The 22,525-nt window shown below is 40.5% G+C and overlaps 1 protein-coding gene and 2 long non-coding RNA genes across 4 annotated transcripts in view; all 3 read right to left on the minus strand.

Moving 5' to 3' along the window:
• reps2 (RALBP1 associated Eps domain containing 2) overlaps window positions 1-21,767 on the minus strand; it is a 61,018-nt gene extending 39,251 nt beyond the window's left edge. For both annotated transcript variants that reach the window (XM_056241252.1, XM_056241250.1), the window contains exon 1: window positions 21,508-21,767. In XM_056241252.1, coding sequence (XP_056097227.1) covers window positions 21,508-21,687 — 180 coding nt within the window. In that variant the 5' untranslated portion in view covers window positions 21,688-21,767. The remainder of the gene's footprint in view (window positions 1-21,507) is intronic.
• Window positions 3,492-3,935, minus strand: LOC130076238 (uncharacterized). The gene is made up of 2 exons (XR_008805620.1): window positions 3,793-3,935; window positions 3,492-3,705 (listed from the first exon to the last, which is right to left on the minus strand). It is a non-coding gene; the product is annotated as an uncharacterized LOC130076238 (long non-coding RNA).
• LOC130076239 (uncharacterized) lies at window positions 9,463-9,906 on the minus strand. Its single transcript, XR_008805621.1, has 2 exons — window positions 9,764-9,906; window positions 9,463-9,676 (listed from the first exon to the last, which is right to left on the minus strand). It is a non-coding gene; the product is annotated as an uncharacterized LOC130076239 (long non-coding RNA).
• Window positions 21,768-22,525: the final 758 nt, after the last annotated feature.

The following is a 22,525-nucleotide window of genomic DNA, read 5'->3' on the forward strand; positions in this document are numbered from 1 at the left end:
AAATTAATCATCTAGTCAACGAAAGCACTTATAAACAAATAAATTCCTCTATAGTATAACCAGAACTTTACAGATCTCGTCTATAGAGTAATCCACTTCTGTACAACCGGATCAAACGTAAGATCATGTTCCGTCTGTTTCCTCCATGTGGGGTTGGGAAGAGTTTTCACAGCTTCAGAAAACAAACGTGAACATGCCAAAACAGTTTGTATCCCCATGGCAACAGACATCACTTCACATGACACGCCCGTTAAATTATTATTTCTGCTGGAAAATTATGTTTACTATGTTGGCCTGTTAAATAAAGACCCAGTGTGAAATTGCTGCAACAGGGCTTACAAAAGCCAGGGTTATGAAACATTCAATCCCTACATTTGAATTCAAAGTTGCAATTAAATTTAAATACATGATCGGTTTAAATATGTTGACATTCATTCATTCAGCAGACTCTTTTGTCCAAAGCAACTTCCAGACAAGGACGTTCACAAGAAATTTGACTTTGTTTTCTGCCCCGACAGCAGCTGTCGAACAGGTTGGTCTGGTCCGGAGACGGATCTCTGCATTTGAGGAAGGAACTGTGTTTGTGTTTTGGGAATTCCAGAAGCTGTGGTGAAATGAAGTATACCTCAGGAGGAAAGCACACTGCAACTGTTTACAGACATAAAACATATCCAACCATTGCTACATTTACACCTACACTGTCTCAAAAAGTTTCCTGGTGAGTGACAAATGCATTCTATATCCCTTAGTGGTACTGTATAAAGCCTCTCAGGGTGTGTTCACACTTGGCAGGTTTGGTCCGGTTAAAGGGAACTCTGTTAGTGTGGTTCATTAGAAGTGTGAAAATCCTCCTTTACACATTTTATAAGCTCTTTGTGAGTTCTCAGCTGGTAAAAATACCACCATATGTACACTGTTACGTCCCTGTGGTTCCGCGTATGTGTTTTCTTTTGGTTTCTCTTTCTCTGCTATCACCTTCTTAGGTGTGCGTCCTCACTCATCTGCTGTTGGCTGGGAGAGATGTCAATCATCATTACATCGTGACGTCATCTCCTTCCCGCCGCCTATCAAGTTCAACACTCGAGTTTAAAGGGAAGCGGGAGAGGAACGCATGTCGGCTTGCTTTCTTTTCTGTCGCTTTGCTTGCCGCCTTTGTGTTTATTTTCCGTTACAGATATTGTCCTGTTGTTTTTTCTTTCTGCCATGACGGCGTGTTTTGAGATTACCAAGTGTAATGTGTTCTGCCATGACGGCGTGTTTTGAGATTACCAAGTGTAATGTGTTTTGCCATGACGGCGTGTTCTGAGATTGCTAAGAGTAATGTGTTCTGCCATGATGGAGTGTTTTGAGGTTACCAAGAGAAATTCGGACAGGTAATATGTCACGTGACGTACACAAAGCAACACTTAGCAAACTCGATGTATACAAACCCCAGGTAGGGAAGTGAACGCCACCCATGGATGTTTTGTTATTAGTTAGAACAGCTAGAGAGGGCGCTTAGGCGCTGAAGATTACTGTCTTTTCTTTTCTTTTTGTTATTAGTTAGTAAGAGGTTGGGACTAGATAGTCGGAGTTTGTTTTGTTTCTTTCTTTTATTTGGCGTCACTATTTATGTCCTTATTCTCTTGGGTTGTTTATTTTTTTGAACTCTCAATCTGTTTATATTTTGTTTATTTTCTTGGTGTCCACAAATATATTTATCATCATTATTATTATTGTCCATCTTTTGCATTTACACTTCAAGTACAATAAACCGTACTTTATTTTCTTTCATAATACTTTGTTGTGTCGTCTCTTGCCACCTTAAATACACCATCTTCTGGTCACGACCTCAATGTTGCCCCTTTAAAGACCTTTTGTCTAAGGGTGCGTAACATTTAATGGGGGCTCATCCGGGATATTTAATCCCAAGTTAATTTAGTTGTGATCAGTTGTATGTGTGTATGCTAGTGGTGAGTGACGTTACGTTAGTTTGGCGGCATATTCATGCAGAGTAGTATTTTTGTACTCGTTTGCTGGTTGTGCATCATGGAAATGTTTAGCTTGCAGAAGTTCATTGCCAACCCGTCTTTTGAACAGATTAGTTCATGTAAGAAGCAAGATTTAGTGCTGATAGCTGATCACTATCAGGTTGTTGTGAGTAGACAAGCTCTTAAGAGTGAGATAAAAAGTAAGTTGATACAACGTTTAAAAGAGATCAATGTTCTTCCTATGTCAAATGCCGTGGGTGATGAGGAGGCTAGCGGAGGTGTTGGTGTGAGTGACGTTGCAGTGGCACATCGCAGTTTTGTGGATGATGAGGATAAGCGGAGCGGTAGAGCTGATGCTGAGGCGGAGGTGAGAGCCGAGGCTAAGGCCGGCTTGCCACCGTTTGATCCATTCTCTCCCAGTTCTGTTGATTCGAGAGACGGCGCGCGACTGAAAGTCCGCTTAGCCCGTTTACAATATGAGGCGCAGGAGAAAGCCGAGGCACGTCAAGCTGAGATAAATCTGCGTTTGGAAGTACGCAGGCTTGAAATTGAGGCTGAGACTCAGGTAAAGCTGCGACAGCTCGATCTGGACGCGATGCAGATCACTGCCAGTTCGGCTGCGCAGTTGAATCCAGGTCCGGTCTCTGATGTTCCTCCGCGGTCTGATTCATCCCAGGTAAGATTTGACATAAGTAAGCACATTGTCTTAGTTCCTCAGTTCAGAGAATCAGAGGTGGATTCTTATTTCACTGCATTTGAACGCATAGCTACTTCTCTTCATTGGCCTAAAGACGTCTGGTCTCTGTTATTACAGTGTAAATTGATTGGAAAAGCTCAAGAGGTTTGTTCTACTTTATCTCTAGAAGAAAGTTTAAAATATGACTTTATGAAAGCTTCGATACTTCGTGCTTATGAGTTAGTCCCAGAGGCTTATCGGCAGAAGTTTCGAGGGCATAAAAAAAATTCGGCACAGACATTCGTGGAATTTGCAAGAGACAAAGGAATTTTATTTGACAAGTGGTGCACAGCTAGCAAAGTGAGTGACTTTAATGAGTTAAGAGAACTTGTACTGCTCGAAGAGTTCAAAGGGTGTTTGCCTGATCGTGTTGTGGTCTATCTAAATGAACAGAAGGTAACTTCGTTGTCTCACGCAGCCGTGTTAGCGGATGAATTTGTTTTAACCCACAAAAATGTTTTTTCACTTGCACGTTCAGAGAGGTCACAGCCTGCTCCTGTGCAAACCCAAACGTTTCGTTCTAAAAACAGTCCACCTCGTGCTAGAGAGGATCGAGAATGTTTTTATTGTCACAAACAAGGACATGTGATCGCAGATTGTTTGACGTTAAAACGCAAGCAGCAGCCTAAAAGCGTAGGGTTTGTGAAAACTGTTAAGCCGACTGTTAGTGTGCCTAATGTGAGGAAAATTGATGACAGTTATCAACCTTTTATCTTGAAAGGGTTAATTTCTTTAAACGGAAATTGTGACGACCAGAAAGAAATAAGAATGCTCAGAGACACCGGTGCAATGCAATCTTTTATTGTGGCAGATAGATTACCATTGTCTGAGGACACTTTCTGTGGCTCAAGTGTGATAGTTCAGGGCATTGACATGAGTTGTATAACTGTGCCATTACATCGTATACATTTACAGAGTGAGTTATGTACGGGATTTGTAAGAGTGGCGGTACGTCCTTCTCTTCCTGTTCAGGGCGTTGATTTTATCCTTGGAAATGATCTAGCTGGAGGAAAAATCTTGCCTGTGTTAGAAGTTGTTGCAAAACCAGATGTGTGTAGTCAATCAGATGATGTGTCACATACTTACCCTGAAGTTTTTCCCGCATGCGCTGTCACTCGCGCTCAGTCGCGTAAAGTGGGTGATATGGTGGATTTGTCTGACTCTGTTTTTATCCCTCTTCTTGCTGGTGACGAATCATTGTGCACTGTTACGTCATCAAAAATAGATAAATCACAGTCAGAGAAAATGAGAGAAAATGTGTCTGACGCACCAGAATTGAAAATGTCCGTGTCACGAGAGAAAATTATTTCTGCACAGAAAGAAGATAAATCTCTCATTACTGCTTTTAATTCTGCTGTCTCTCTTGAGGTAGCTAAAAATCAGAAAGTTGCTTATTTTCTTGAGAATGAGTTATTGATGAGAAAGTGGTGTTCTAGCACAAACGATTCAGATTGGAATGTTGTGTATCAGGTGGTCATTCCTTCTCCTTATCGTCAGCATGTGTTATGTTTAGCGCATGATCATCAGCTTGCCGGTCACTTAGGAATTACGAAAACGTATGATAGGATTTTACAGCACTTCTTTTGGCCATGCTTGAAGAAGGATGTTGCTCAGTACTGCCGTACTTGTCACACATGTCAAACTGTTGGGAAGCCGAACCAGGTGATTCGTCCTGCTCCACTGTTTCCCATACCAGCAATCGGGGAGCCGTTCGAGCATGTGCTCATAGACTGTGTTGGGCCGTTGCCTAAAACAAAATCGGGTAACCAGTTTTTGTTTACCATAATGTGCATGTCTACTAGGTTTCCAGAGGCAATTCCACTGAGAAAAATCACCGCACCCGTTATTGTCAAAGCATTAGTGAAGTTCTTTTCCACTTTCGGTCTTCCGAAAATAGTACAAAGCGATCAGGGCACAAATTTTTTATCAAGACTTTTTAAACAAGTGCTGGAGTCTTTAGAAATTTCTCACCGAGTTTCAAGTGCGTACCATCCACAAAGCCAGGGCGCACTTGAACGCTTTCACCAGACACTTAAGTCGATGCTTAAGAAGTACTGCATGGACACTGCTAAAGACTGGGATGAGGGGGTTCCCTTAGTATTATTCGCGGTAAGAGAGACTGTACAAGAATCTCTTGGTTTCAGTCCAGCCGAACTTGTATTCGGACATCAGATGAGAGGACCTTTGAAAGTTTTTAAAGAACACATTTTGACCACTGTTTCAAGTCCTCACACGAATGTACTGGATTATGTGAGTAAGTTTCGAGATCGTTTGCATACTGCTTGGTCACTAGCTAAAGAATCTCTAGGAAATGCTCAGAAAAGCATGAAGCGCAAGTATGATCAGAGAGCAGTTGCGCGTTCGTTTTCAGCCGGTGATAAAGTGTTGGTGCTTTTACCTGTTCCAGGATCATCTTTGTCCGCCCGTTTCTTTGGTCCTTATGTGGTGAAACAGAAAATGAGTGAAACTGACTATGTGCTTTACACACCTGACAGAAAACGTCAAACCCGAGTTTGTCACATAAACATGCTAAAAGCTTACCATGACAGGGAGATGCCTGAGGTGAAAACTTCAGAGGAGACTGCAGGGCCCGCTGTCTCATCTGTCGCATTAGCCGTGGATCTGTTAAAACCTGTTGATATCTCGGGGGCTGACGAGGATGGGGTCGTGCTTCGCAATGCTCCTCAGCAGTGTGCAAGGTTAGCTAATTCCGAGATTTTAAAAGATCTTCACTCGTATCTGAATCATTTAACTCCTGACCAGAGAACTGACATTGTTAAAATAATATCTGATTTTAACTGTCTGTTTAGTGATGTTCCTAAACAAACAAATGTTTTACAACATGATATTGTTGTAAATGATGCTCGTCCTATTAAGCAACATGCTTATCGCATAAATGCAGTCAAGAAATCTGTTATGCGTCAAGAAGTGAATTATCTGCTTGAGAATAATTTAGCCAGGCCTAGTTGCAGTCCCTGGAGTTCTCCGTGTCTTCTCGTTCCTAAACCTGACGGCACGTATAGATTTTGTACGGATTTCCGTAAAGTGAACGCCGTAACGGTGCCAGACAGTTATCCGTTACCGCGAATGGAAGACTGTATTGATAATCTTGGGTCTGCTCGCTTTGTTACAAAGCTGGATATGCTGAAAGGGTACTGGCAGGTACCACTTACTCCACAAGCGTCAGATATCTCAGCATTTGTAACACCAGACAAGTTCCTCCAATACACAGCGATGGCTTTCGGACTCAGAAACGCTCCAGCCACCTTTCAGCGTCTTGTAAATATCGTCTTAGCTGATGTACCGAATTGCAATGCGTATCTTGATGATTTAGTTTTATATTCAGTGACTTGGAAGGAACATGTGTGCTTGTTGAGAACTGTGTTCGAACGTCTACGTGCAGCTAACTTAACTCTCAACTTGGCAAAGTGTGAGTTTGGTCGAGCGACTGTCACTTATCTGGGTAAAGAGGTTGGACAAGGCCAGGTACGACCAGTGGAGGCTAAGGTTACCGCTATTGCAGATTTTCCAGTCCCTACCACTCGACGACAGTTGCGAAGATTTCTAGGTATGGCTGGTTATTACCGCAGTTTCTGTAAAAACTTCTCAACCGTTGTTACTCCTCTCACCTCGTTGCTTAGTCCATCTAAACTTTTTAAATGGTCTGTGGAGTGTCAGAATGCTTTTGATTGTGTCAAAATGCTTTTATGTAATGCACCTGTTCTCGTTGCACCTGATTGTACGCATACTTTCAAGCTTGAGGTCGATGCCAGTGCTGTTGGAGCAGGAGCTGTTCTTCTTCAGGAGGATACCCATGGTATAGATCATCCTGTGAGTTATTATTCCCGTAAGTTTAATAAACATCAGCTTAACTATTCTACCATTGAAAAAGAAGCACTTGCTCTCTTGCTTGCTCTCCAGCATTTCGAAGTTTACCTCGGTTCCAGTAGTCTTCCTATCACAGTCTTCACCGATCATAACCCTCTAGTGTTTTTATCCAGGATGTACAATCAAAACCAGCGTTTGATGCGCTGGGCTCTAGTACTCCAGAATTATAATTTGGAGATCAAGCACAAAAAGGGTGTTGATAATGTTTTGGCTGACGCTCTTTCGAGAGTGTAAAAATATTGTCTGTTTTAACTTGTTTTTCACAAACAGGTTTGCTCTTAAGGGTGGGAGTGTTACGTCCCTGTGGTTCCGCGTATGTTTTTTCTTTTGGTTTCTCTTTCTCTGCTATCACCTTCTTAGGTGTGCGTCCTCACTCATCTGCTGTTGGCTGGGAGAGATGTCAATCATCATTACATCGTGACGTCATCTCCTTCCCGCCGCCTATCAAGTTCAACACTCGAGTTTAAAGGGAAGCGGGAGAGGAACGCATGTCGGCTTGCTTTCTTTTCTGTCGCTTTGCTTGCCGCCTTTGTGTTTATTTTCCGTTACAGATATTGTCCTGTTGTTTTTTCTTTCTGCCATGACGGCGTGTTTTGAGATTACCAAGTGTAATGTGTTCTGCCATGACGGCGTGTTTTGAGATTACCAAGTGTAATGTGTTTTGCCATGACGGCGTGTTCTGAGATTGCTAAGAGTAATGTGTTCTGCCATGATGGCGTGTTTTGAGGTTACCAAGAGAAATTCGGACAGGTAATATGTCACGTGACGTACACAAAGCAACACTTAGCAAACTCGATGTATACAAACCCCAGGTAGGGAAGTGAACGCCACCCATGGATGTTTTGTTATTAGTTAGAACAGCTAGAGAGGGCGCTTAGGCGCTGAAGATTACTGTCTTTTCTTTTCTTTTTGTTATTAGTTAGTAAGAGGTTGGGACTAGATAGTCGGAGTTTGTTTTGTTTCTTTCTTTTATTTGGCGTCACTATTTATGTCCTTATTCTCTTGGGTTGTTTATTTTTTTGAACTCTCAATCTGTTTATATTTTGTTTATTTTCTTGGTGTCCACAAATATATTTATCATCATTATTATTATTGTCCATCTTTTGCATTTACACTTCAAGTACAATAAACCGTACTTTATTTTCTTTCATAATACTTTGTTGTGTCGTCTCTTGCCACCTTAAATACACCATCTTCTGGTCACGACCTCAATGTTGCCCCTTTAAAGACCTTTTGTCTAAGGGTGCGTAACATTTAATGGGGGCTCATCCGGGATATTTAATCCCAAGTTAATTTAGTTGTGATCAGTTGTATGTGTGTATGCTAGTGGTGAGTGACGTTACGTTAGTTTGGCGGCATATTCATGCAGAGTAGTATTTTTGTACTCGTTTGCTGGTTGTGCATCATGGAAATGTTTAGCTTGCAGAAGTTCATTGCCAACCCGTCTTTTGAACAGATTAGTTCATGTAAGAAGCAAGATTTAGTGCTGATAGCTGATCACTATCAGGTTGTTGTGAGTAGACAAGCTCTTAAGAGTGAGATAAAAAGTAAGTTGATACAACGTTTAAAAGAGATCAATGTTCTTCCTATGTCAAATGCCGTGGGTGATGAGGAGGCTAGCGGAGGTGTTGGTGTGAGTGACGTTGCAGTGGCACATCGCAGTTTTGTGGATGATGAGGATAAGCGGAGCGGTAGAGCTGATGCTGAGGCGGAGGTGAGAGCCGAGGCTAAGGCCGGCTTGCCACCGTTTGATCCATTCTCTCCCAGTTCTGTTGATTCGAGAGACGGCGCGCGACTGAAAGTCCGCTTAGCCCGTTTACAATATGAGGCGCAGGAGAAAGCCGAGGCACGTCAAGCTGAGATAAATCTGCGTTTGGAAGTACGCAGGCTTGAAATTGAGGCTGAGACTCAGGTAAAGCTGCGACAGCTCGATCTGGACGCGATGCAGATCACTGCCAGTTCGGCTGCGCAGTTGAATCCAGGTCCGGTCTCTGATGTTCCTCCGCGGTCTGATTCATCCCAGGTAAGATTTGACATAAGTAAGCACATTGTCTTAGTTCCTCAGTTCAGAGAATCAGAGGTGGATTCTTATTTCACTGCATTTGAACGCATAGCTACTTCTCTTCATTGGCCTAAAGACGTCTGGTCTCTGTTATTACAGTGTAAATTGATTGGAAAAGCTCAAGAGGTTTGTTCTACTTTATCTCTAGAAGAAAGTTTAAAATATGACTTTATGAAAGCTTCGATACTTCGTGCTTATGAGTTAGTCCCAGAGGCTTATCGGCAGAAGTTTCGAGGGCATAAAAAAAATTCGGCACAGACATTCGTGGAATTTGCAAGAGACAAAGGAATTTTATTTGACAAGTGGTGCACAGCTAGCAAAGTGAGTGACTTTAATGAGTTAAGAGAACTTGTACTGCTCGAAGAGTTCAAAGGGTGTTTGCCTGATCGTGTTGTGGTCTATCTAAATGAACAGAAGGTAACTTCGTTGTCTCACGCAGCCGTGTTAGCGGATGAATTTGTTTTAACCCACAAAAATGTTTTTTCACTTGCACGTTCAGAGAGGTCACAGCCTGCTCCTGTGCAAACCCAAACGTTTCGTTCTAAAAACAGTCCACCTCGTGCTAGAGAGGATCGAGAATGTTTTTATTGTCACAAACAAGGACATGTGATCGCAGATTGTTTGACGTTAAAACGCAAGCAGCAGCCTAAAAGCGTAGGGTTTGTGAAAACTGTTAAGCCGACTGTTAGTGTGCCTAATGTGAGGAAAATTGATGACAGTTATCAACCTTTTATCTTGAAAGGGTTAATTTCTTTAAACGGAAATTGTGACGACCAGAAAGAAATAAGAATGCTCAGAGACACCGGTGCAATGCAATCTTTTATTGTGGCAGATAGATTACCATTGTCTGAGGACACTTTCTGTGGCTCAAGTGTGATAGTTCAGGGCATTGACATGAGTTGTATAACTGTGCCATTACATCGTATACATTTACAGAGTGAGTTATGTACGGGATTTGTAAGAGTGGCGGTACGTCCTTCTCTTCCTGTTCAGGGCGTTGATTTTATCCTTGGAAATGATCTAGCTGGAGGAAAAATCTTGCCTGTGTTAGAAGTTGTTGCAAAACCAGATGTGTGTAGTCAATCAGATGATGTGTCACATACTTACCCTGAAGTTTTTCCCGCATGCGCTGTCACTCGCGCTCAGTCGCGTAAAGTGGGTGATATGGTGGATTTGTCTGACTCTGTTTTTATCCCTCTTCTTGCTGGTGACGAATCATTGTGCACTGTTACGTCATCAAAAATAGATAAATCACAGTCAGAGAAAATGAGAGAAAATGTGTCTGACGCACCAGAATTGAAAATGTCCGTGTCACGAGAGAAAATTATTTCTGCACAGAAAGAAGATAAATCTCTCATTACTGCTTTTAATTCTGCTGTCTCTCTTGAGGTAGCTAAAAATCAGAAAGTTGCTTATTTTCTTGAGAATGAGTTATTGATGAGAAAGTGGTGTTCTAGCACAAACGATTCAGATTGGAATGTTGTGTATCAGGTGGTCATTCCTTCTCCTTATCGTCAGCATGTGTTATGTTTAGCGCATGATCATCAGCTTGCCGGTCACTTAGGAATTACGAAAACGTATGATAGGATTTTACAGCACTTCTTTTGGCCATGCTTGAAGAAGGATGTTGCTCAGTACTGCCGTACTTGTCACACATGTCAAACTGTTGGGAAGCCGAACCAGGTGATTCGTCCTGCTCCACTGTTTCCCATACCAGCAATCGGGGAGCCGTTCGAGCATGTGCTCATAGACTGTGTTGGGCCGTTGCCTAAAACAAAATCGGGTAACCAGTTTTTGTTTACCATAATGTGCATGTCTACTAGGTTTCCAGAGGCAATTCCACTGAGAAAAATCACCGCACCCGTTATTGTCAAAGCATTAGTGAAGTTCTTTTCCACTTTCGGTCTTCCGAAAATAGTACAAAGCGATCAGGGCACAAATTTTTTATCAAGACTTTTTAAACAAGTGCTGGAGTCTTTAGAAATTTCTCACCGAGTTTCAAGTGCGTACCATCCACAAAGCCAGGGCGCACTTGAACGCTTTCACCAGACACTTAAGTCGATGCTTAAGAAGTACTGCATGGACACTGCTAAAGACTGGGATGAGGGGGTTCCCTTAGTATTATTCGCGGTAAGAGAGACTGTACAAGAATCTCTTGGTTTCAGTCCAGCCGAACTTGTATTCGGACATCAGATGAGAGGACCTTTGAAAGTTTTTAAAGAACACATTTTGACCACTGTTTCAAGTCCTCACACGAATGTACTGGATTATGTGAGTAAGTTTCGAGATCGTTTGCATACTGCTTGGTCACTAGCTAAAGAATCTCTAGGAAATGCTCAGAAAAGCATGAAGCGCAAGTATGATCAGAGAGCAGTTGCGCGTTCGTTTTCAGCCGGTGATAAAGTGTTGGTGCTTTTACCTGTTCCAGGATCATCTTTGTCCGCCCGTTTCTTTGGTCCTTATGTGGTGAAACAGAAAATGAGTGAAACTGACTATGTGCTTTACACACCTGACAGAAAACGTCAAACCCGAGTTTGTCACATAAACATGCTAAAAGCTTACCATGACAGGGAGATGCCTGAGGTGAAAACTTCAGAGGAGACTGCAGGGCCCGCTGTCTCATCTGTCGCATTAGCCGTGGATCTGTTAAAACCTGTTGATATCTCGGGGGCTGACGAGGATGGGGTCGTGCTTCGCAATGCTCCTCAGCAGTGTGCAAGGTTAGCTAATTCCGAGATTTTAAAAGATCTTCACTCGTATCTGAATCATTTAACTCCTGACCAGAGAACTGACATTGTTAAAATAATATCTGATTTTAACTGTCTGTTTAGTGATGTTCCTAAACAAACAAATGTTTTACAACATGATATTGTTGTAAATGATGCTCGTCCTATTAAGCAACATGCTTATCGCATAAATGCAGTCAAGAAATCTGTTATGCGTCAAGAAGTGAATTATCTGCTTGAGAATAATTTAGCCAGGCCTAGTTGCAGTCCCTGGAGTTCTCCGTGTCTTCTCGTTCCTAAACCTGACGGCACGTATAGATTTTGTACGGATTTCCGTAAAGTGAACGCCGTAACGGTGCCAGACAGTTATCCGTTACCGCGAATGGAAGACTGTATTGATAATCTTGGGTCTGCTCGCTTTGTTACAAAGCTGGATATGCTGAAAGGGTACTGGCAGGTACCACTTACTCCACAAGCGTCAGATATCTCAGCATTTGTAACACCAGACAAGTTCCTCCAATACACAGCGATGGCTTTCGGACTCAGAAACGCTCCAGCCACCTTTCAGCGTCTTGTAAATATCGTCTTAGCTGATGTACCGAATTGCAATGCGTATCTTGATGATTTAGTTTTATATTCAGTGACTTGGAAGGAACATGTGTGCTTGTTGAGAACTGTGTTCGAACGTCTACGTGCAGCTAACTTAACTCTCAACTTGGCAAAGTGTGAGTTTGGTCGAGCGACTGTCACTTATCTGGGTAAAGAGGTTGGACAAGGCCAGGTACGACCAGTGGAGGCTAAGGTTACCGCTATTGCAGATTTTCCAGTCCCTACCACTCGACGACAGTTGCGAAGATTTCTAGGTATGGCTGGTTATTACCGCAGTTTCTGTAAAAACTTCTCAACCGTTGTTACTCCTCTCACCTCGTTGCTTAGTCCATCTAAACTTTTTAAATGGTCTGTGGAGTGTCAGAATGCTTTTGATTGTGTCAAAATGCTTTTATGTAATGCACCTGTTCTCGTTGCACCTGATTGTACGCATACTTTCAAGCTTGAGGTCGATGCCAGTGCTGTTGGAGCAGGAGCTGTTCTTCTTCAGGAGGATACCCATGGTATAGATCATCCTGTGAGTTATTATTCCCGTAAGTTTAATAAACATCAGCTTAACTATTCTACCATTGAAAAAGAAGCACTTGCTCTCTTGCTTGCTCTCCAGCATTTCGAAGTTTACCTCGGTTCCAGTAGTCTTCCTATCACAGTCTTCACCGATCATAACCCTCTAGTGTTTTTATCCAGGATGTACAATCAAAACCAGCGTTTGATGCGCTGGGCTCTAGTACTCCAGAATTATAATTTGGAGATCAAGCACAAAAAGGGTGTTGATAATGTTTTGGCTGACGCTCTTTCGAGAGTGTAAAAATATTGTCTGTTTTAACTTGTTTTTCACAAACAGGTTTGCTCTTAAGGGTGGGAGTGTTACGTCCCTGTGGTTCCGCGTATGTTTTTTCTTTTGGTTTCTCTTTCTCTGCTATCACCTTCTTAGGTGTGCGTCCTCACTCATCTGCTGTTGGCTGGGAGAGATGTCAATCATCATTACATCGTGACGTCATCTCCTTCCCGCCGCCTATCAAGTTCAACACTCGAGTTTAAAGGGAAGCGGGAGAGGAACGCATGTCGGCTTGCTTTCTTTTCTGTCGCTTTGCTTGCCGCCTTTGTGTTTATTTTCCGTTACAGATATTGTCCTGTTGTTTTTTCTTTCTGCCATGACGGCGTGTTTTGAGATTACCAAGTGTAATGTGTTCTGCCATGACGGCGTGTTTTGAGATTACCAAGTGTAATGTGTTTTGCCATGACGGCGTGTTCTGAGATTGCTAAGAGTAATGTGTTCTGCCATGATGGCGTGTTTTGAGGTTACCAAGAGAAATTCGGACAGGTAATATGTCACGTGACGTACACAAAGCAACACTTAGCAAACTCGATGTATACAAACCCCAGGTAGGGAAGTGAACGCCACCCATGGATGTTTTGTTATTAGTTAGAACAGCTAGAGAGGGCGCTTAGGCGCTGAAGATTACTGTCTTTTCTTTTCTTTTTGTTATTAGTTAGTAAGAGGTTGGGACTAGATAGTCGGAGTTTGTTTTGTTTCTTTCTTTTATTTGGCGTCACTATTTATGTCCTTATTCTCTTGGGTTGTTTATTTTTTTGAACTCTCAATCTGTTTATATTTTGTTTATTTTCTTGGTGTCCACAAATATATTTATCATCATTATTATTATTGTCCATCTTTTGCATTTACACTTCAAGTACAATAAACCGTACTTTATTTTCTTTCATAATACTTTGTTGTGTCGTCTCTTGCCACCTTAAATACACCATCTTCTGGTCACGACCTCAATGTTGCCCCTTTAAAGACCTTTTGTCTAAGGGTGCGTAACATACACGCCAGATGCACCACATGATATTAGGTGTAAATGTATCTGGTTGTTGAAGCCACACATGTAAAGGATGCAATGATATGAACATTTTGGCTGATACCAATAATTTTATATATTTGAAAGCCGATAGGCAATAATATATTGGCAGATAAATCTAAATTTTTATATAATTTTTAGTCTCGCCATTAAAAGCCATGTCCCTAGCACACAATTATGAAGTTCTCATTATAATTTTATGTAGCCTATATGACAGACTTGCGCTGCACATGTTGCACTTTACTGTATTTTCCTTTTTTGAAGTGATACCAATCATATTTCAAGCAATTCAAAACCATCATGGTGAACAGTGCGTATCTTAAGGAAATAATCCATTATTTTTCAGCTTCAATACATCGGGCAACTTTTCTTTTTGGGCCGATAACCAATATGGTGGCCGTTACATTGTGCATCCCTAATTTTACTCCTCCCAAAATGTAAAAAAAAATAAAAGTGTGAGAGCGTCATAGGCTATATGATACTTAATAGCCAGATATGACAGCGATACTGCAACTCGCATTGCCACAGATGAGTAGCTAAGCATCTCTTCAACAAGCCAACGCGCAAATGGAGACGCAGACGCACAATAATCTAAAAGTAGTGAGACCAAATGATCTTACCAGTGCTGATGGAGATTCTCTCTCCTATTGGAATCTTTTATCTTGATATTAGCTGATGATAAATAAAATGCAGCTCATATCGGTAGTGAACTGTTAAATTTCCATATAGCATGGAATTGAAGAAAGGATTTATATTAGTTGCCCAGAGACTTTATGTGGCCAAGTGTAAATTAAACAGTTTTAACAAATCAGATAGTTATCCATGTAAACAGGCCATTTATGTTCTTTTTGCTAATGTATCATTTTCTTTTTGGTCCAACCGAAAGAATCGAACTACAAGTGTGAACACATCCTTAGTCAAGCAGTTAACATCCCAACGCTTTTGTCCAAGAGACAGATGGAGACTTAAAGCTAGTGCAAATCCCACAACAGACTTATTCTGCTGTGAGCAAGCCAGTAAATCTACACGGCAAACCAAACAGTAGCTCAGGTAGGAAAAAAAAAAACCATGAGGAGAAGCGTCAGAAAAACAAAGACATGGCCGATTCGGATGGGGTTAAAATAGTAACGATTTTACAAACACAAATTTCCCCCTGGAAAACTAGTCAAGTCCAAATAGGGCTTAAAACCTTGAAACAAAATAAAATATATATATATATTAAAAAAAAACAGCTAGTTGGGCAAGGCAACATTTATCATTCTTCAACTTGATGTGCTAAAATAACTAACATATCAAAATTATAAACATTATATAGACAAAACAATTCCAAAAATACACAACAAAAACTAAACTAGAATATTAGGGATAGTTCACCTTGAAATACATTTTTGGTATGTTTTGGCTTACCTCAAGGGCATCCAAGATGTAGGTGTCTTTGTTTCCGCTGTAGTTTCAATTTTGATATTTTTAGGTCAAACGTTCTTGTCTGTCAGTCATATAATGCAGGTCTATGGTCACCACCTCAAAGAGCATGCACAGAGAAGTCCAAATTAAACATGATTTAATGACTCGTAAATGGAAGTACACATTGATGGCCTGAGACACGAAACGAGCGGTTTGTGTGAGAAAACGAACAGTATTTATATCGTTTTTACCTCTTGTAACCACAGCCACGTCCAAGTGATCTGATTCTGAGGGCGCCGGCGCTTCGGTCTGCGCAAGCGCCGGAAAGTGCGCAATTGTATGAGTGACGTACACGCGCGAGAGATCACTTTCGGCACTTTCCGGCGCTTGCGCAGACCTGAAGCGCCCGCGCCCTCAGAGTACTTGAGCGTGGCTGTGTTTACAAGAGGCAAAAACGATATAAATACTGTTCGTTTTCTCACACAAACCGCTCGTTTCGTGTCTTAGGCCATCAATGTGTACTTACTGTACATTTACGAGTCATTAAATCATGTTTAATTTGGACTTCTCTGTGCATGCTCTTTGAGGAAGTGACCATAGACCTGCATTATATGACTGACAGACAAGAACGGTTTGACCTAAAAATATCAAAATTGAAACTACTGCGGAAACAAAGACACCTACATCTTGGATGCCCTTGAGGTAATCCCTTTAATAGAAACTATAATAGTACTGCGTCTCATAAAATAGCACTGTTCAAATGACTGCTCTTTATGAAAGACTAAGATGAACTTAAAGATGCTGATTTGATTGGATCTGTTCCTGGCGTCCGACACACAGAAGATCACGTGAGAACCACCAATGATAGTCAGTGTATTTTATCATTTGCATAAAATCAGCTCAAACGTCATATCAGCACCAGCTATTATTGCTCATGTTGCAGGAAAAAACTTTCACTACAGATCATGCACAATAATTCAGAAAACTTCAGCAACACATAAGAATAACAAAAAAGCAATGCCCTAGTAACCACAGAACAAGCAAATAACTTGCGTTCTTCAGAAAACAAACATCTAGTTGTGGTTGAGCTGGCCGTTGTGGATTGCAACAACAAATGAAGGGAAACTGTGTAATGTAATTAAAGCAGTGAAAATCTTTTGATTGTCATTCATGGAAATCAACACATCAACCACTTCCTGTTTTGACAGTGAGCCAGGGACTATCATATTCACACAGCAGAGAAACACTCATCCATCATTACAGAGCAGAGATCAACACCAGGGTCTGAGCGGCTGAGAGCTGATATGAATCCCGCAGACTCATAAGAGCTTACTGACAGACACACAATGCCTCCTCTATTCCCCGTCACACACACGCCTCTCTCTCAGCGGTGTATCGCTTTAATTATCTCACATCATCTCACTTCACTCGACTGACTTTTAATGAGGGTCTGAGGGGACACTGGAGATTATCGAGACACCGAGGGCCAGGGTTATTAAACTAACTAAAATCACAGAAAAAAAAGTGCATTACTTCATTACTTAATAAACGCGCCTTGTGGCCAATCTTCACTGATTTTACATTCCCTCAGTGAGAGAGCAGAGTGTGAAGGTTGAATTAGCAGAGCAATAGCATAGCTTTTGCAATCCACACAACAACGTGAGACATATCAGAGTTCAAAAGAGGACAAATTGTTGGTGTGTCTCACTGGCTCCAGGTGAGCAAGGTCTCAGGTCTCACTGTGACCAGGACAGCAAGTCTTTGTGGTGTATCGAGAGCCATGTTGGTCTCTCCAGGCCGTAGGGGTGTAACAATACCCTCAAGTCACGATACTGAACTCACAATACCATATTATTGCGATACCCCAAGACATGAAACTGTTGATTCAAAATTTGGTATTACATTGGGGGTGTAAATGAATAGGCTTGGACTTGGTGCTGGAAACCCAATGCACAGGACAATGGTGACACACTAGAATAAAAATATTTATGATTCTGAAGCTGAAAACGAATTCATGATTCTGAAGCGAATATGCTTGCACTCTTTCACTGACTAGATGTATAGGCCACTTTTTACTGGTAACTAAAAACTAGATTTTTTTTTAACTACACACAATACATATTGTCATATCCACTAGGGCTGCACAATATATAGAAATTATTGAAATATTGCAAATGTATACATCGCATTATGCATATTGCAAAAGCTTGCAATAACTGGGATCATGAACAAAAGACAAAGAGAAAATCACTGCTCTTGGCTGAATAACTTGTGTAGCTTTAATAAGAATCAGTATATATTTAATTCATACAGTGATAACTAAGCGGTGTTTATTTTTACATTTGATTATTCGGTTTCTGTTTTTAAATAAACCTAATGTAGGCTTTCCTGAAACCCTAAACCCTGTGGTTTACACTGATGTTAAAATAACACTTACTTCTTATGCTACAGTAAAACATGGTCAGAAACAATGCTCAGGTAGGCCGTGGCATTTAAACGATGCCCAATTGGCACTAAGGGGCCTAAAGTGTGCCAAGAAAACCTCCCCCACACCATTACACCACCACCACCAGCCTGCACAGTGGTAACAAGGCATGATGGTTCCATGTTCTCATTCTGTTTACGCCAAATTCTGACTCTACCATCTGAACGTCTCAACAGAAATCGAGACTCATCAGACCAGGCAACATTTTTCCAGTCTTCAACTGTCCAACTTTGGTGAGCTCTTGCAAATTGTAGCCTCTTTTTCCTATTTGTGGTGGAGATGAGTGGTACCCGGTGGGGTCTTCTGCTGTTGTAGCCCATCCGCCTCAAGGTTGTGCGTGTTGTGGCTTCACAAATGCTTTGCTGCATACCTCGGTTGTAACGAGTGGTTATTTCAGTCAAAGTTGCTCTTCTATCAGCTTGAATCAGTCGGCCCATTCTCCTCTGACCTCTAGCATCAACAAGGCATTTTCGCCCACAGGACTGCCGCATACTGGATGTTTTTCCCTTTTCACACCATTCTTTGTAAACCCTAGAAATGGTTGTGCGTGAAAATCCCAGTAACTGAGCAGATTGTGCAATTAGATAATTGCATTAATGAGAAATTGAACAGGTGTTCCTAATAATCCTTTAGGTGAGTGTATGTAGTTATATTATTTTAAATACATTCTAAAGATAATTTAAGTTTACATTACACACTTTTTTATCATTATCATATCACATTTCAAATATCGCATTATTTAATGAGTTATCGCATATCACTTTTTATTCAATATTGTGCAGCCCTAATATCCATGATAGATATTGTTGCATTTTTGTATTGCGATATATTGTGACACGATATACTGTTACACCCCTAATCCAGGGTAATGTCGGACAAACCTCATCCAACAGGAGGAAGCGTCGACGCAAGAGGAAGATGACTGAAAGGGATGTCCAGGTACTCAAACATAAACCACAGCTGCCCAACTCACAGCAGAATCAAACGCGCACCTCGACTCTCCTGTTCCTCTCGAGTTTCATCAGCACAGCCTTCTTCAGGATGAAAGGGTCCAAACTGATTTCATGCTGTGACTGTCTTTAAGGGAAAACATGCATTTGACAAAACAGCAGAGCAACAACAAACAGTTCAAGAGAAAAATGACATCCAAAAATCATTCTGATGATGTCTATGTCATGTCTAGGTGTGTGAAACTTCCTGAAAATACGGCCTCCCTAAATATCTTTGCGCATGTGTGTGTGTGTGTGTTGCTGTTCGCATGTCTGTCGAGGGGTGAAGTCAGTATGGGTCGCCACACCGGGGCAAACGGACAGGAAACAGAGCAGAAGGACGAGCTGGACTTCCTGTCTGTGCAAGAACACCACGAGATGACACACTGCAACTGTACGCCATGCCAAAGCCTGCTGACACACAGCTCTTTTTATATACGTTTATGTTTACACTCAATTATTTGTGTCTGAAATTGTAGGAAATCTATAGCATGAGCCAGAACACAAAGATCTTAGAAATCATCTTCTACATGATATGAGATCATGAGGCCTACAAAGGGTTGGGGTCTGTAAGATTTTTTTTATTGTTTTTGAAAGAAGTCTCTTCTGATCACTAAGGCTGCATTTGTTTGATCAAAAATACAGTAAAAAGAGTATTATTGTGAAATTTAATTTAAAATTAGTATATTTTATGTTTTTTATGTGAATATATTGTAAAATGTAATTTATTCCTGTGATCAAAGCTGAATTTTCAGCATCATTACTCCAGTCTTCAGTGTCACATGATCCTTCAGTCACATGATCCTTCAGAAATCACTCTAATATGATGCTTATTATCAATGTTGAAAACGGTTGTGCTGCTTCATTTTTTTTGTAAACCGTCACGTGATAAATTTCTTTCAGGATTCTTTGATGAATAGAAAGTTCAAAAGAACAGTATTTATTTGAAATAGTGATCTTGAAGTCACATAGCAAAAAAATAAAATAAAAAATAAAATAAAATCTGTATCATATTTACTTACTTCCAAATCAGGGTTTTATTAACTTTTTAGTAAACTAAAACCATTTAAAAAAGTTATTTAACAAAAAAAAGTTACATATGAACAGAAATTAAAAAAATATACCAAAAAAAAAACTGAAATAAAAAATGATAGAAACTACAGACATATTAAAAATAAACTAAGATGACAAGAGAACTAAATGACCTTAACTTAAACGAAAATTAAAACTTAAAATATAAAAATAAAACAAATTCAAAATATTAATAAAAACTATAATCAACGATCATAAAATAACACTGTTCCAATTCCAAATATGAATGTGGCAGAGATTGGATCTGCAAAATTTCAAATTTAATGTGATTTTAGTTAGTTACACACTGCCATCCAAAAAACAGATCAACATCACACAGAAAAACACACATTTAGTGTGAACAAACAGCCGAGCCGACCCATTCGGACATACTACAATAAAATACGTTTCTAAATATGGTCAATGTTGTTAAACCCTTTTACTGGTTTATGTAAACCAGAGCAACATGCAAAACTTTCCAAGGATACTGAAGTGAAACTAGGAATTATTGTGGATGGTGAGGCAGTCCAGCCCAGTGTTATCTGTGTGTGAACGAGGCAGCACCCTTCCTGTCATCTCACACACATTTCACACACTTACAAACACACAGCTATTCAGCACCCTCAGTGACAACAGACACATTTGGACCGAGTAGCAGTATTTGAACACCACCCACGGAGACTAAGACTGGCTGAACATGGTAAACACCTTTCACCTGACTCACATGACGTGTCAACTGACACACGACACGTCATTTACTAGTACTCTACAAAAGTGCCTAGTAAGATCAGCAGAACCGCTTCACTACACTGATGTTTGCAAAGAACGAGGCTTCAGATGCTCCTCAAAACTGACAGAAGTGATAGATTATCAGACAGAACTGATAGAAGTGTTTAAAACTGATTAAACCAGCGAAACGCCTTCAAAACAAGCACATGACCATACTTTTACAATCATGTAACTGCAATTACTTTGAATTATTTACAACAAGATAAATCATAGTATTCCTCAAACACTATCAAGTGAGACTCAGATAAGCATCTGTAAGAAAATAATATCCCACTAAAACGAGTGCATACTAGTAGCATCTAGTATAAACACGTTTTGACATGGTATACAGCAACAACACAGTATATAAATATGGCAATCATTCAATACCATGGTCAAAATATATCACTAGACCATCGTGTTACCATATTATTCCATCAACTGCACAAAGAACAAACAAGATATCAAATGAGTATAATATACTATGTAGTATACTATGAAGGTGTAGGCTATATATTGTATGATCTATGTGTATACTTTAATATCAACACTATTGCATCTAATACTCCATGTACACTACACAATGTAAAGCACATGTATATTCAAGTGCCAAAAAGCACATGTTTTTGCACATGGTATCATGGGAATACTATGAAATTAATTTAAGTATCTTGGAGAACTGTGTCACTACAATGGCGAATGAATATGGTAATCATTCATCCATAGTAGCCTATATTAGAGAACTATATTAACATCTGATACCATATGAGCTCGAACCACAAGCTGGTTCCTCAACTTCACTCTTTCCTGAACACACTGATACTGTACTGTACTGTACATCCAGACAGACACCAGCGCAGATCTGAATATCTCAGGGCGTCCCCCAGACACGCGTTCAGGGGCGTCGCGTCGCTGAGACCCGCGTGAACCCCCTCACCTGGTGCAGCGTCTCGGCCGGCAGCTGCGACGCCCGGAACAGATCCGCCACTTTCCCCGCCGCCGGTTTGCCGAGGCTGTCGGGCTGACAGAGCGCGTACAGCCCGGAGTAACATCTCTGCTCACTGTCGCTCAGGGAGAGGAAGGTCCCTCCGGTGCCCGCGGCAGATCCCGGATCCATGCCCGAGCGCGAGCCGCAGACGAACGGCCTCTCCGTGGCCCTGTGGCGGAGGGAGGCGCTCTGCGGTGCTCTAGCACAGGCACATATTAACACACACACACACACTCACACTGTGAACTCAGATGGAGATTTGCTAAATCTCTCTCAGTTCCACATCCGACCGCACGGAGGCGCCACACAACCACACAAAACCCTCACTACACACCAGGTTTAATATTTAGTGGTAATATCTACAATTTATTGAGTAATTCTACTGATGCACATTAAAATAGATATATATGAAATCTATTTTAATATATACAGAGAGAGACTTTAAAAATAAATGTTTAAATTGTGTCAACACAATTTAGATAAAAAAATATTTCAGTGCACTTGCTTCAAAACTAAAATTTATTTCAAATAATGCAGATTTAATATCTACGTTTCTTTTGAAGATTGAGATTTATTTTAGACTATTAGATGTAATATTTATTTTCACATTATTTAATATTGAATTGATATTTCAATTTATATTCAAGATTTGCATTTAAAAATGCCTAATTTCATTTGCATTTAAAAAGTTACATTTATATAAAATATTTATATTTACATTTTATATTCAATGTTTAAAGACTTAACATTGACATTATTTAACATTTTATATTTATATCAAATATTTATATGTGGGCTACATTTGCATTTGATTTAAAATATTTAATATTAGGAAAAAAAATTAAATTGCTAGAGGCATTTGTTTATACTTATCTGTTTATTTATTTCAACTTGAAAGAGAGTTGCAATTTCAAATGGTAAATTGTATTAATCTATGTTTTTGACATGGATCAAATGGTAAAAAAAA

The sequence above is a fragment of the Rhinichthys klamathensis genome, unplaced genomic scaffold (genome assembly GCF_029890125.1).
Source record: "Rhinichthys klamathensis goyatoka isolate OS25496 unplaced genomic scaffold, OSU_Roscu_1.1 h1tg000635l_1, whole genome shotgun sequence".
In the NCBI taxonomy this organism is placed as follows: domain Eukaryota; kingdom Metazoa; phylum Chordata; class Actinopteri; order Cypriniformes; family Leuciscidae; genus Rhinichthys; species Rhinichthys klamathensis.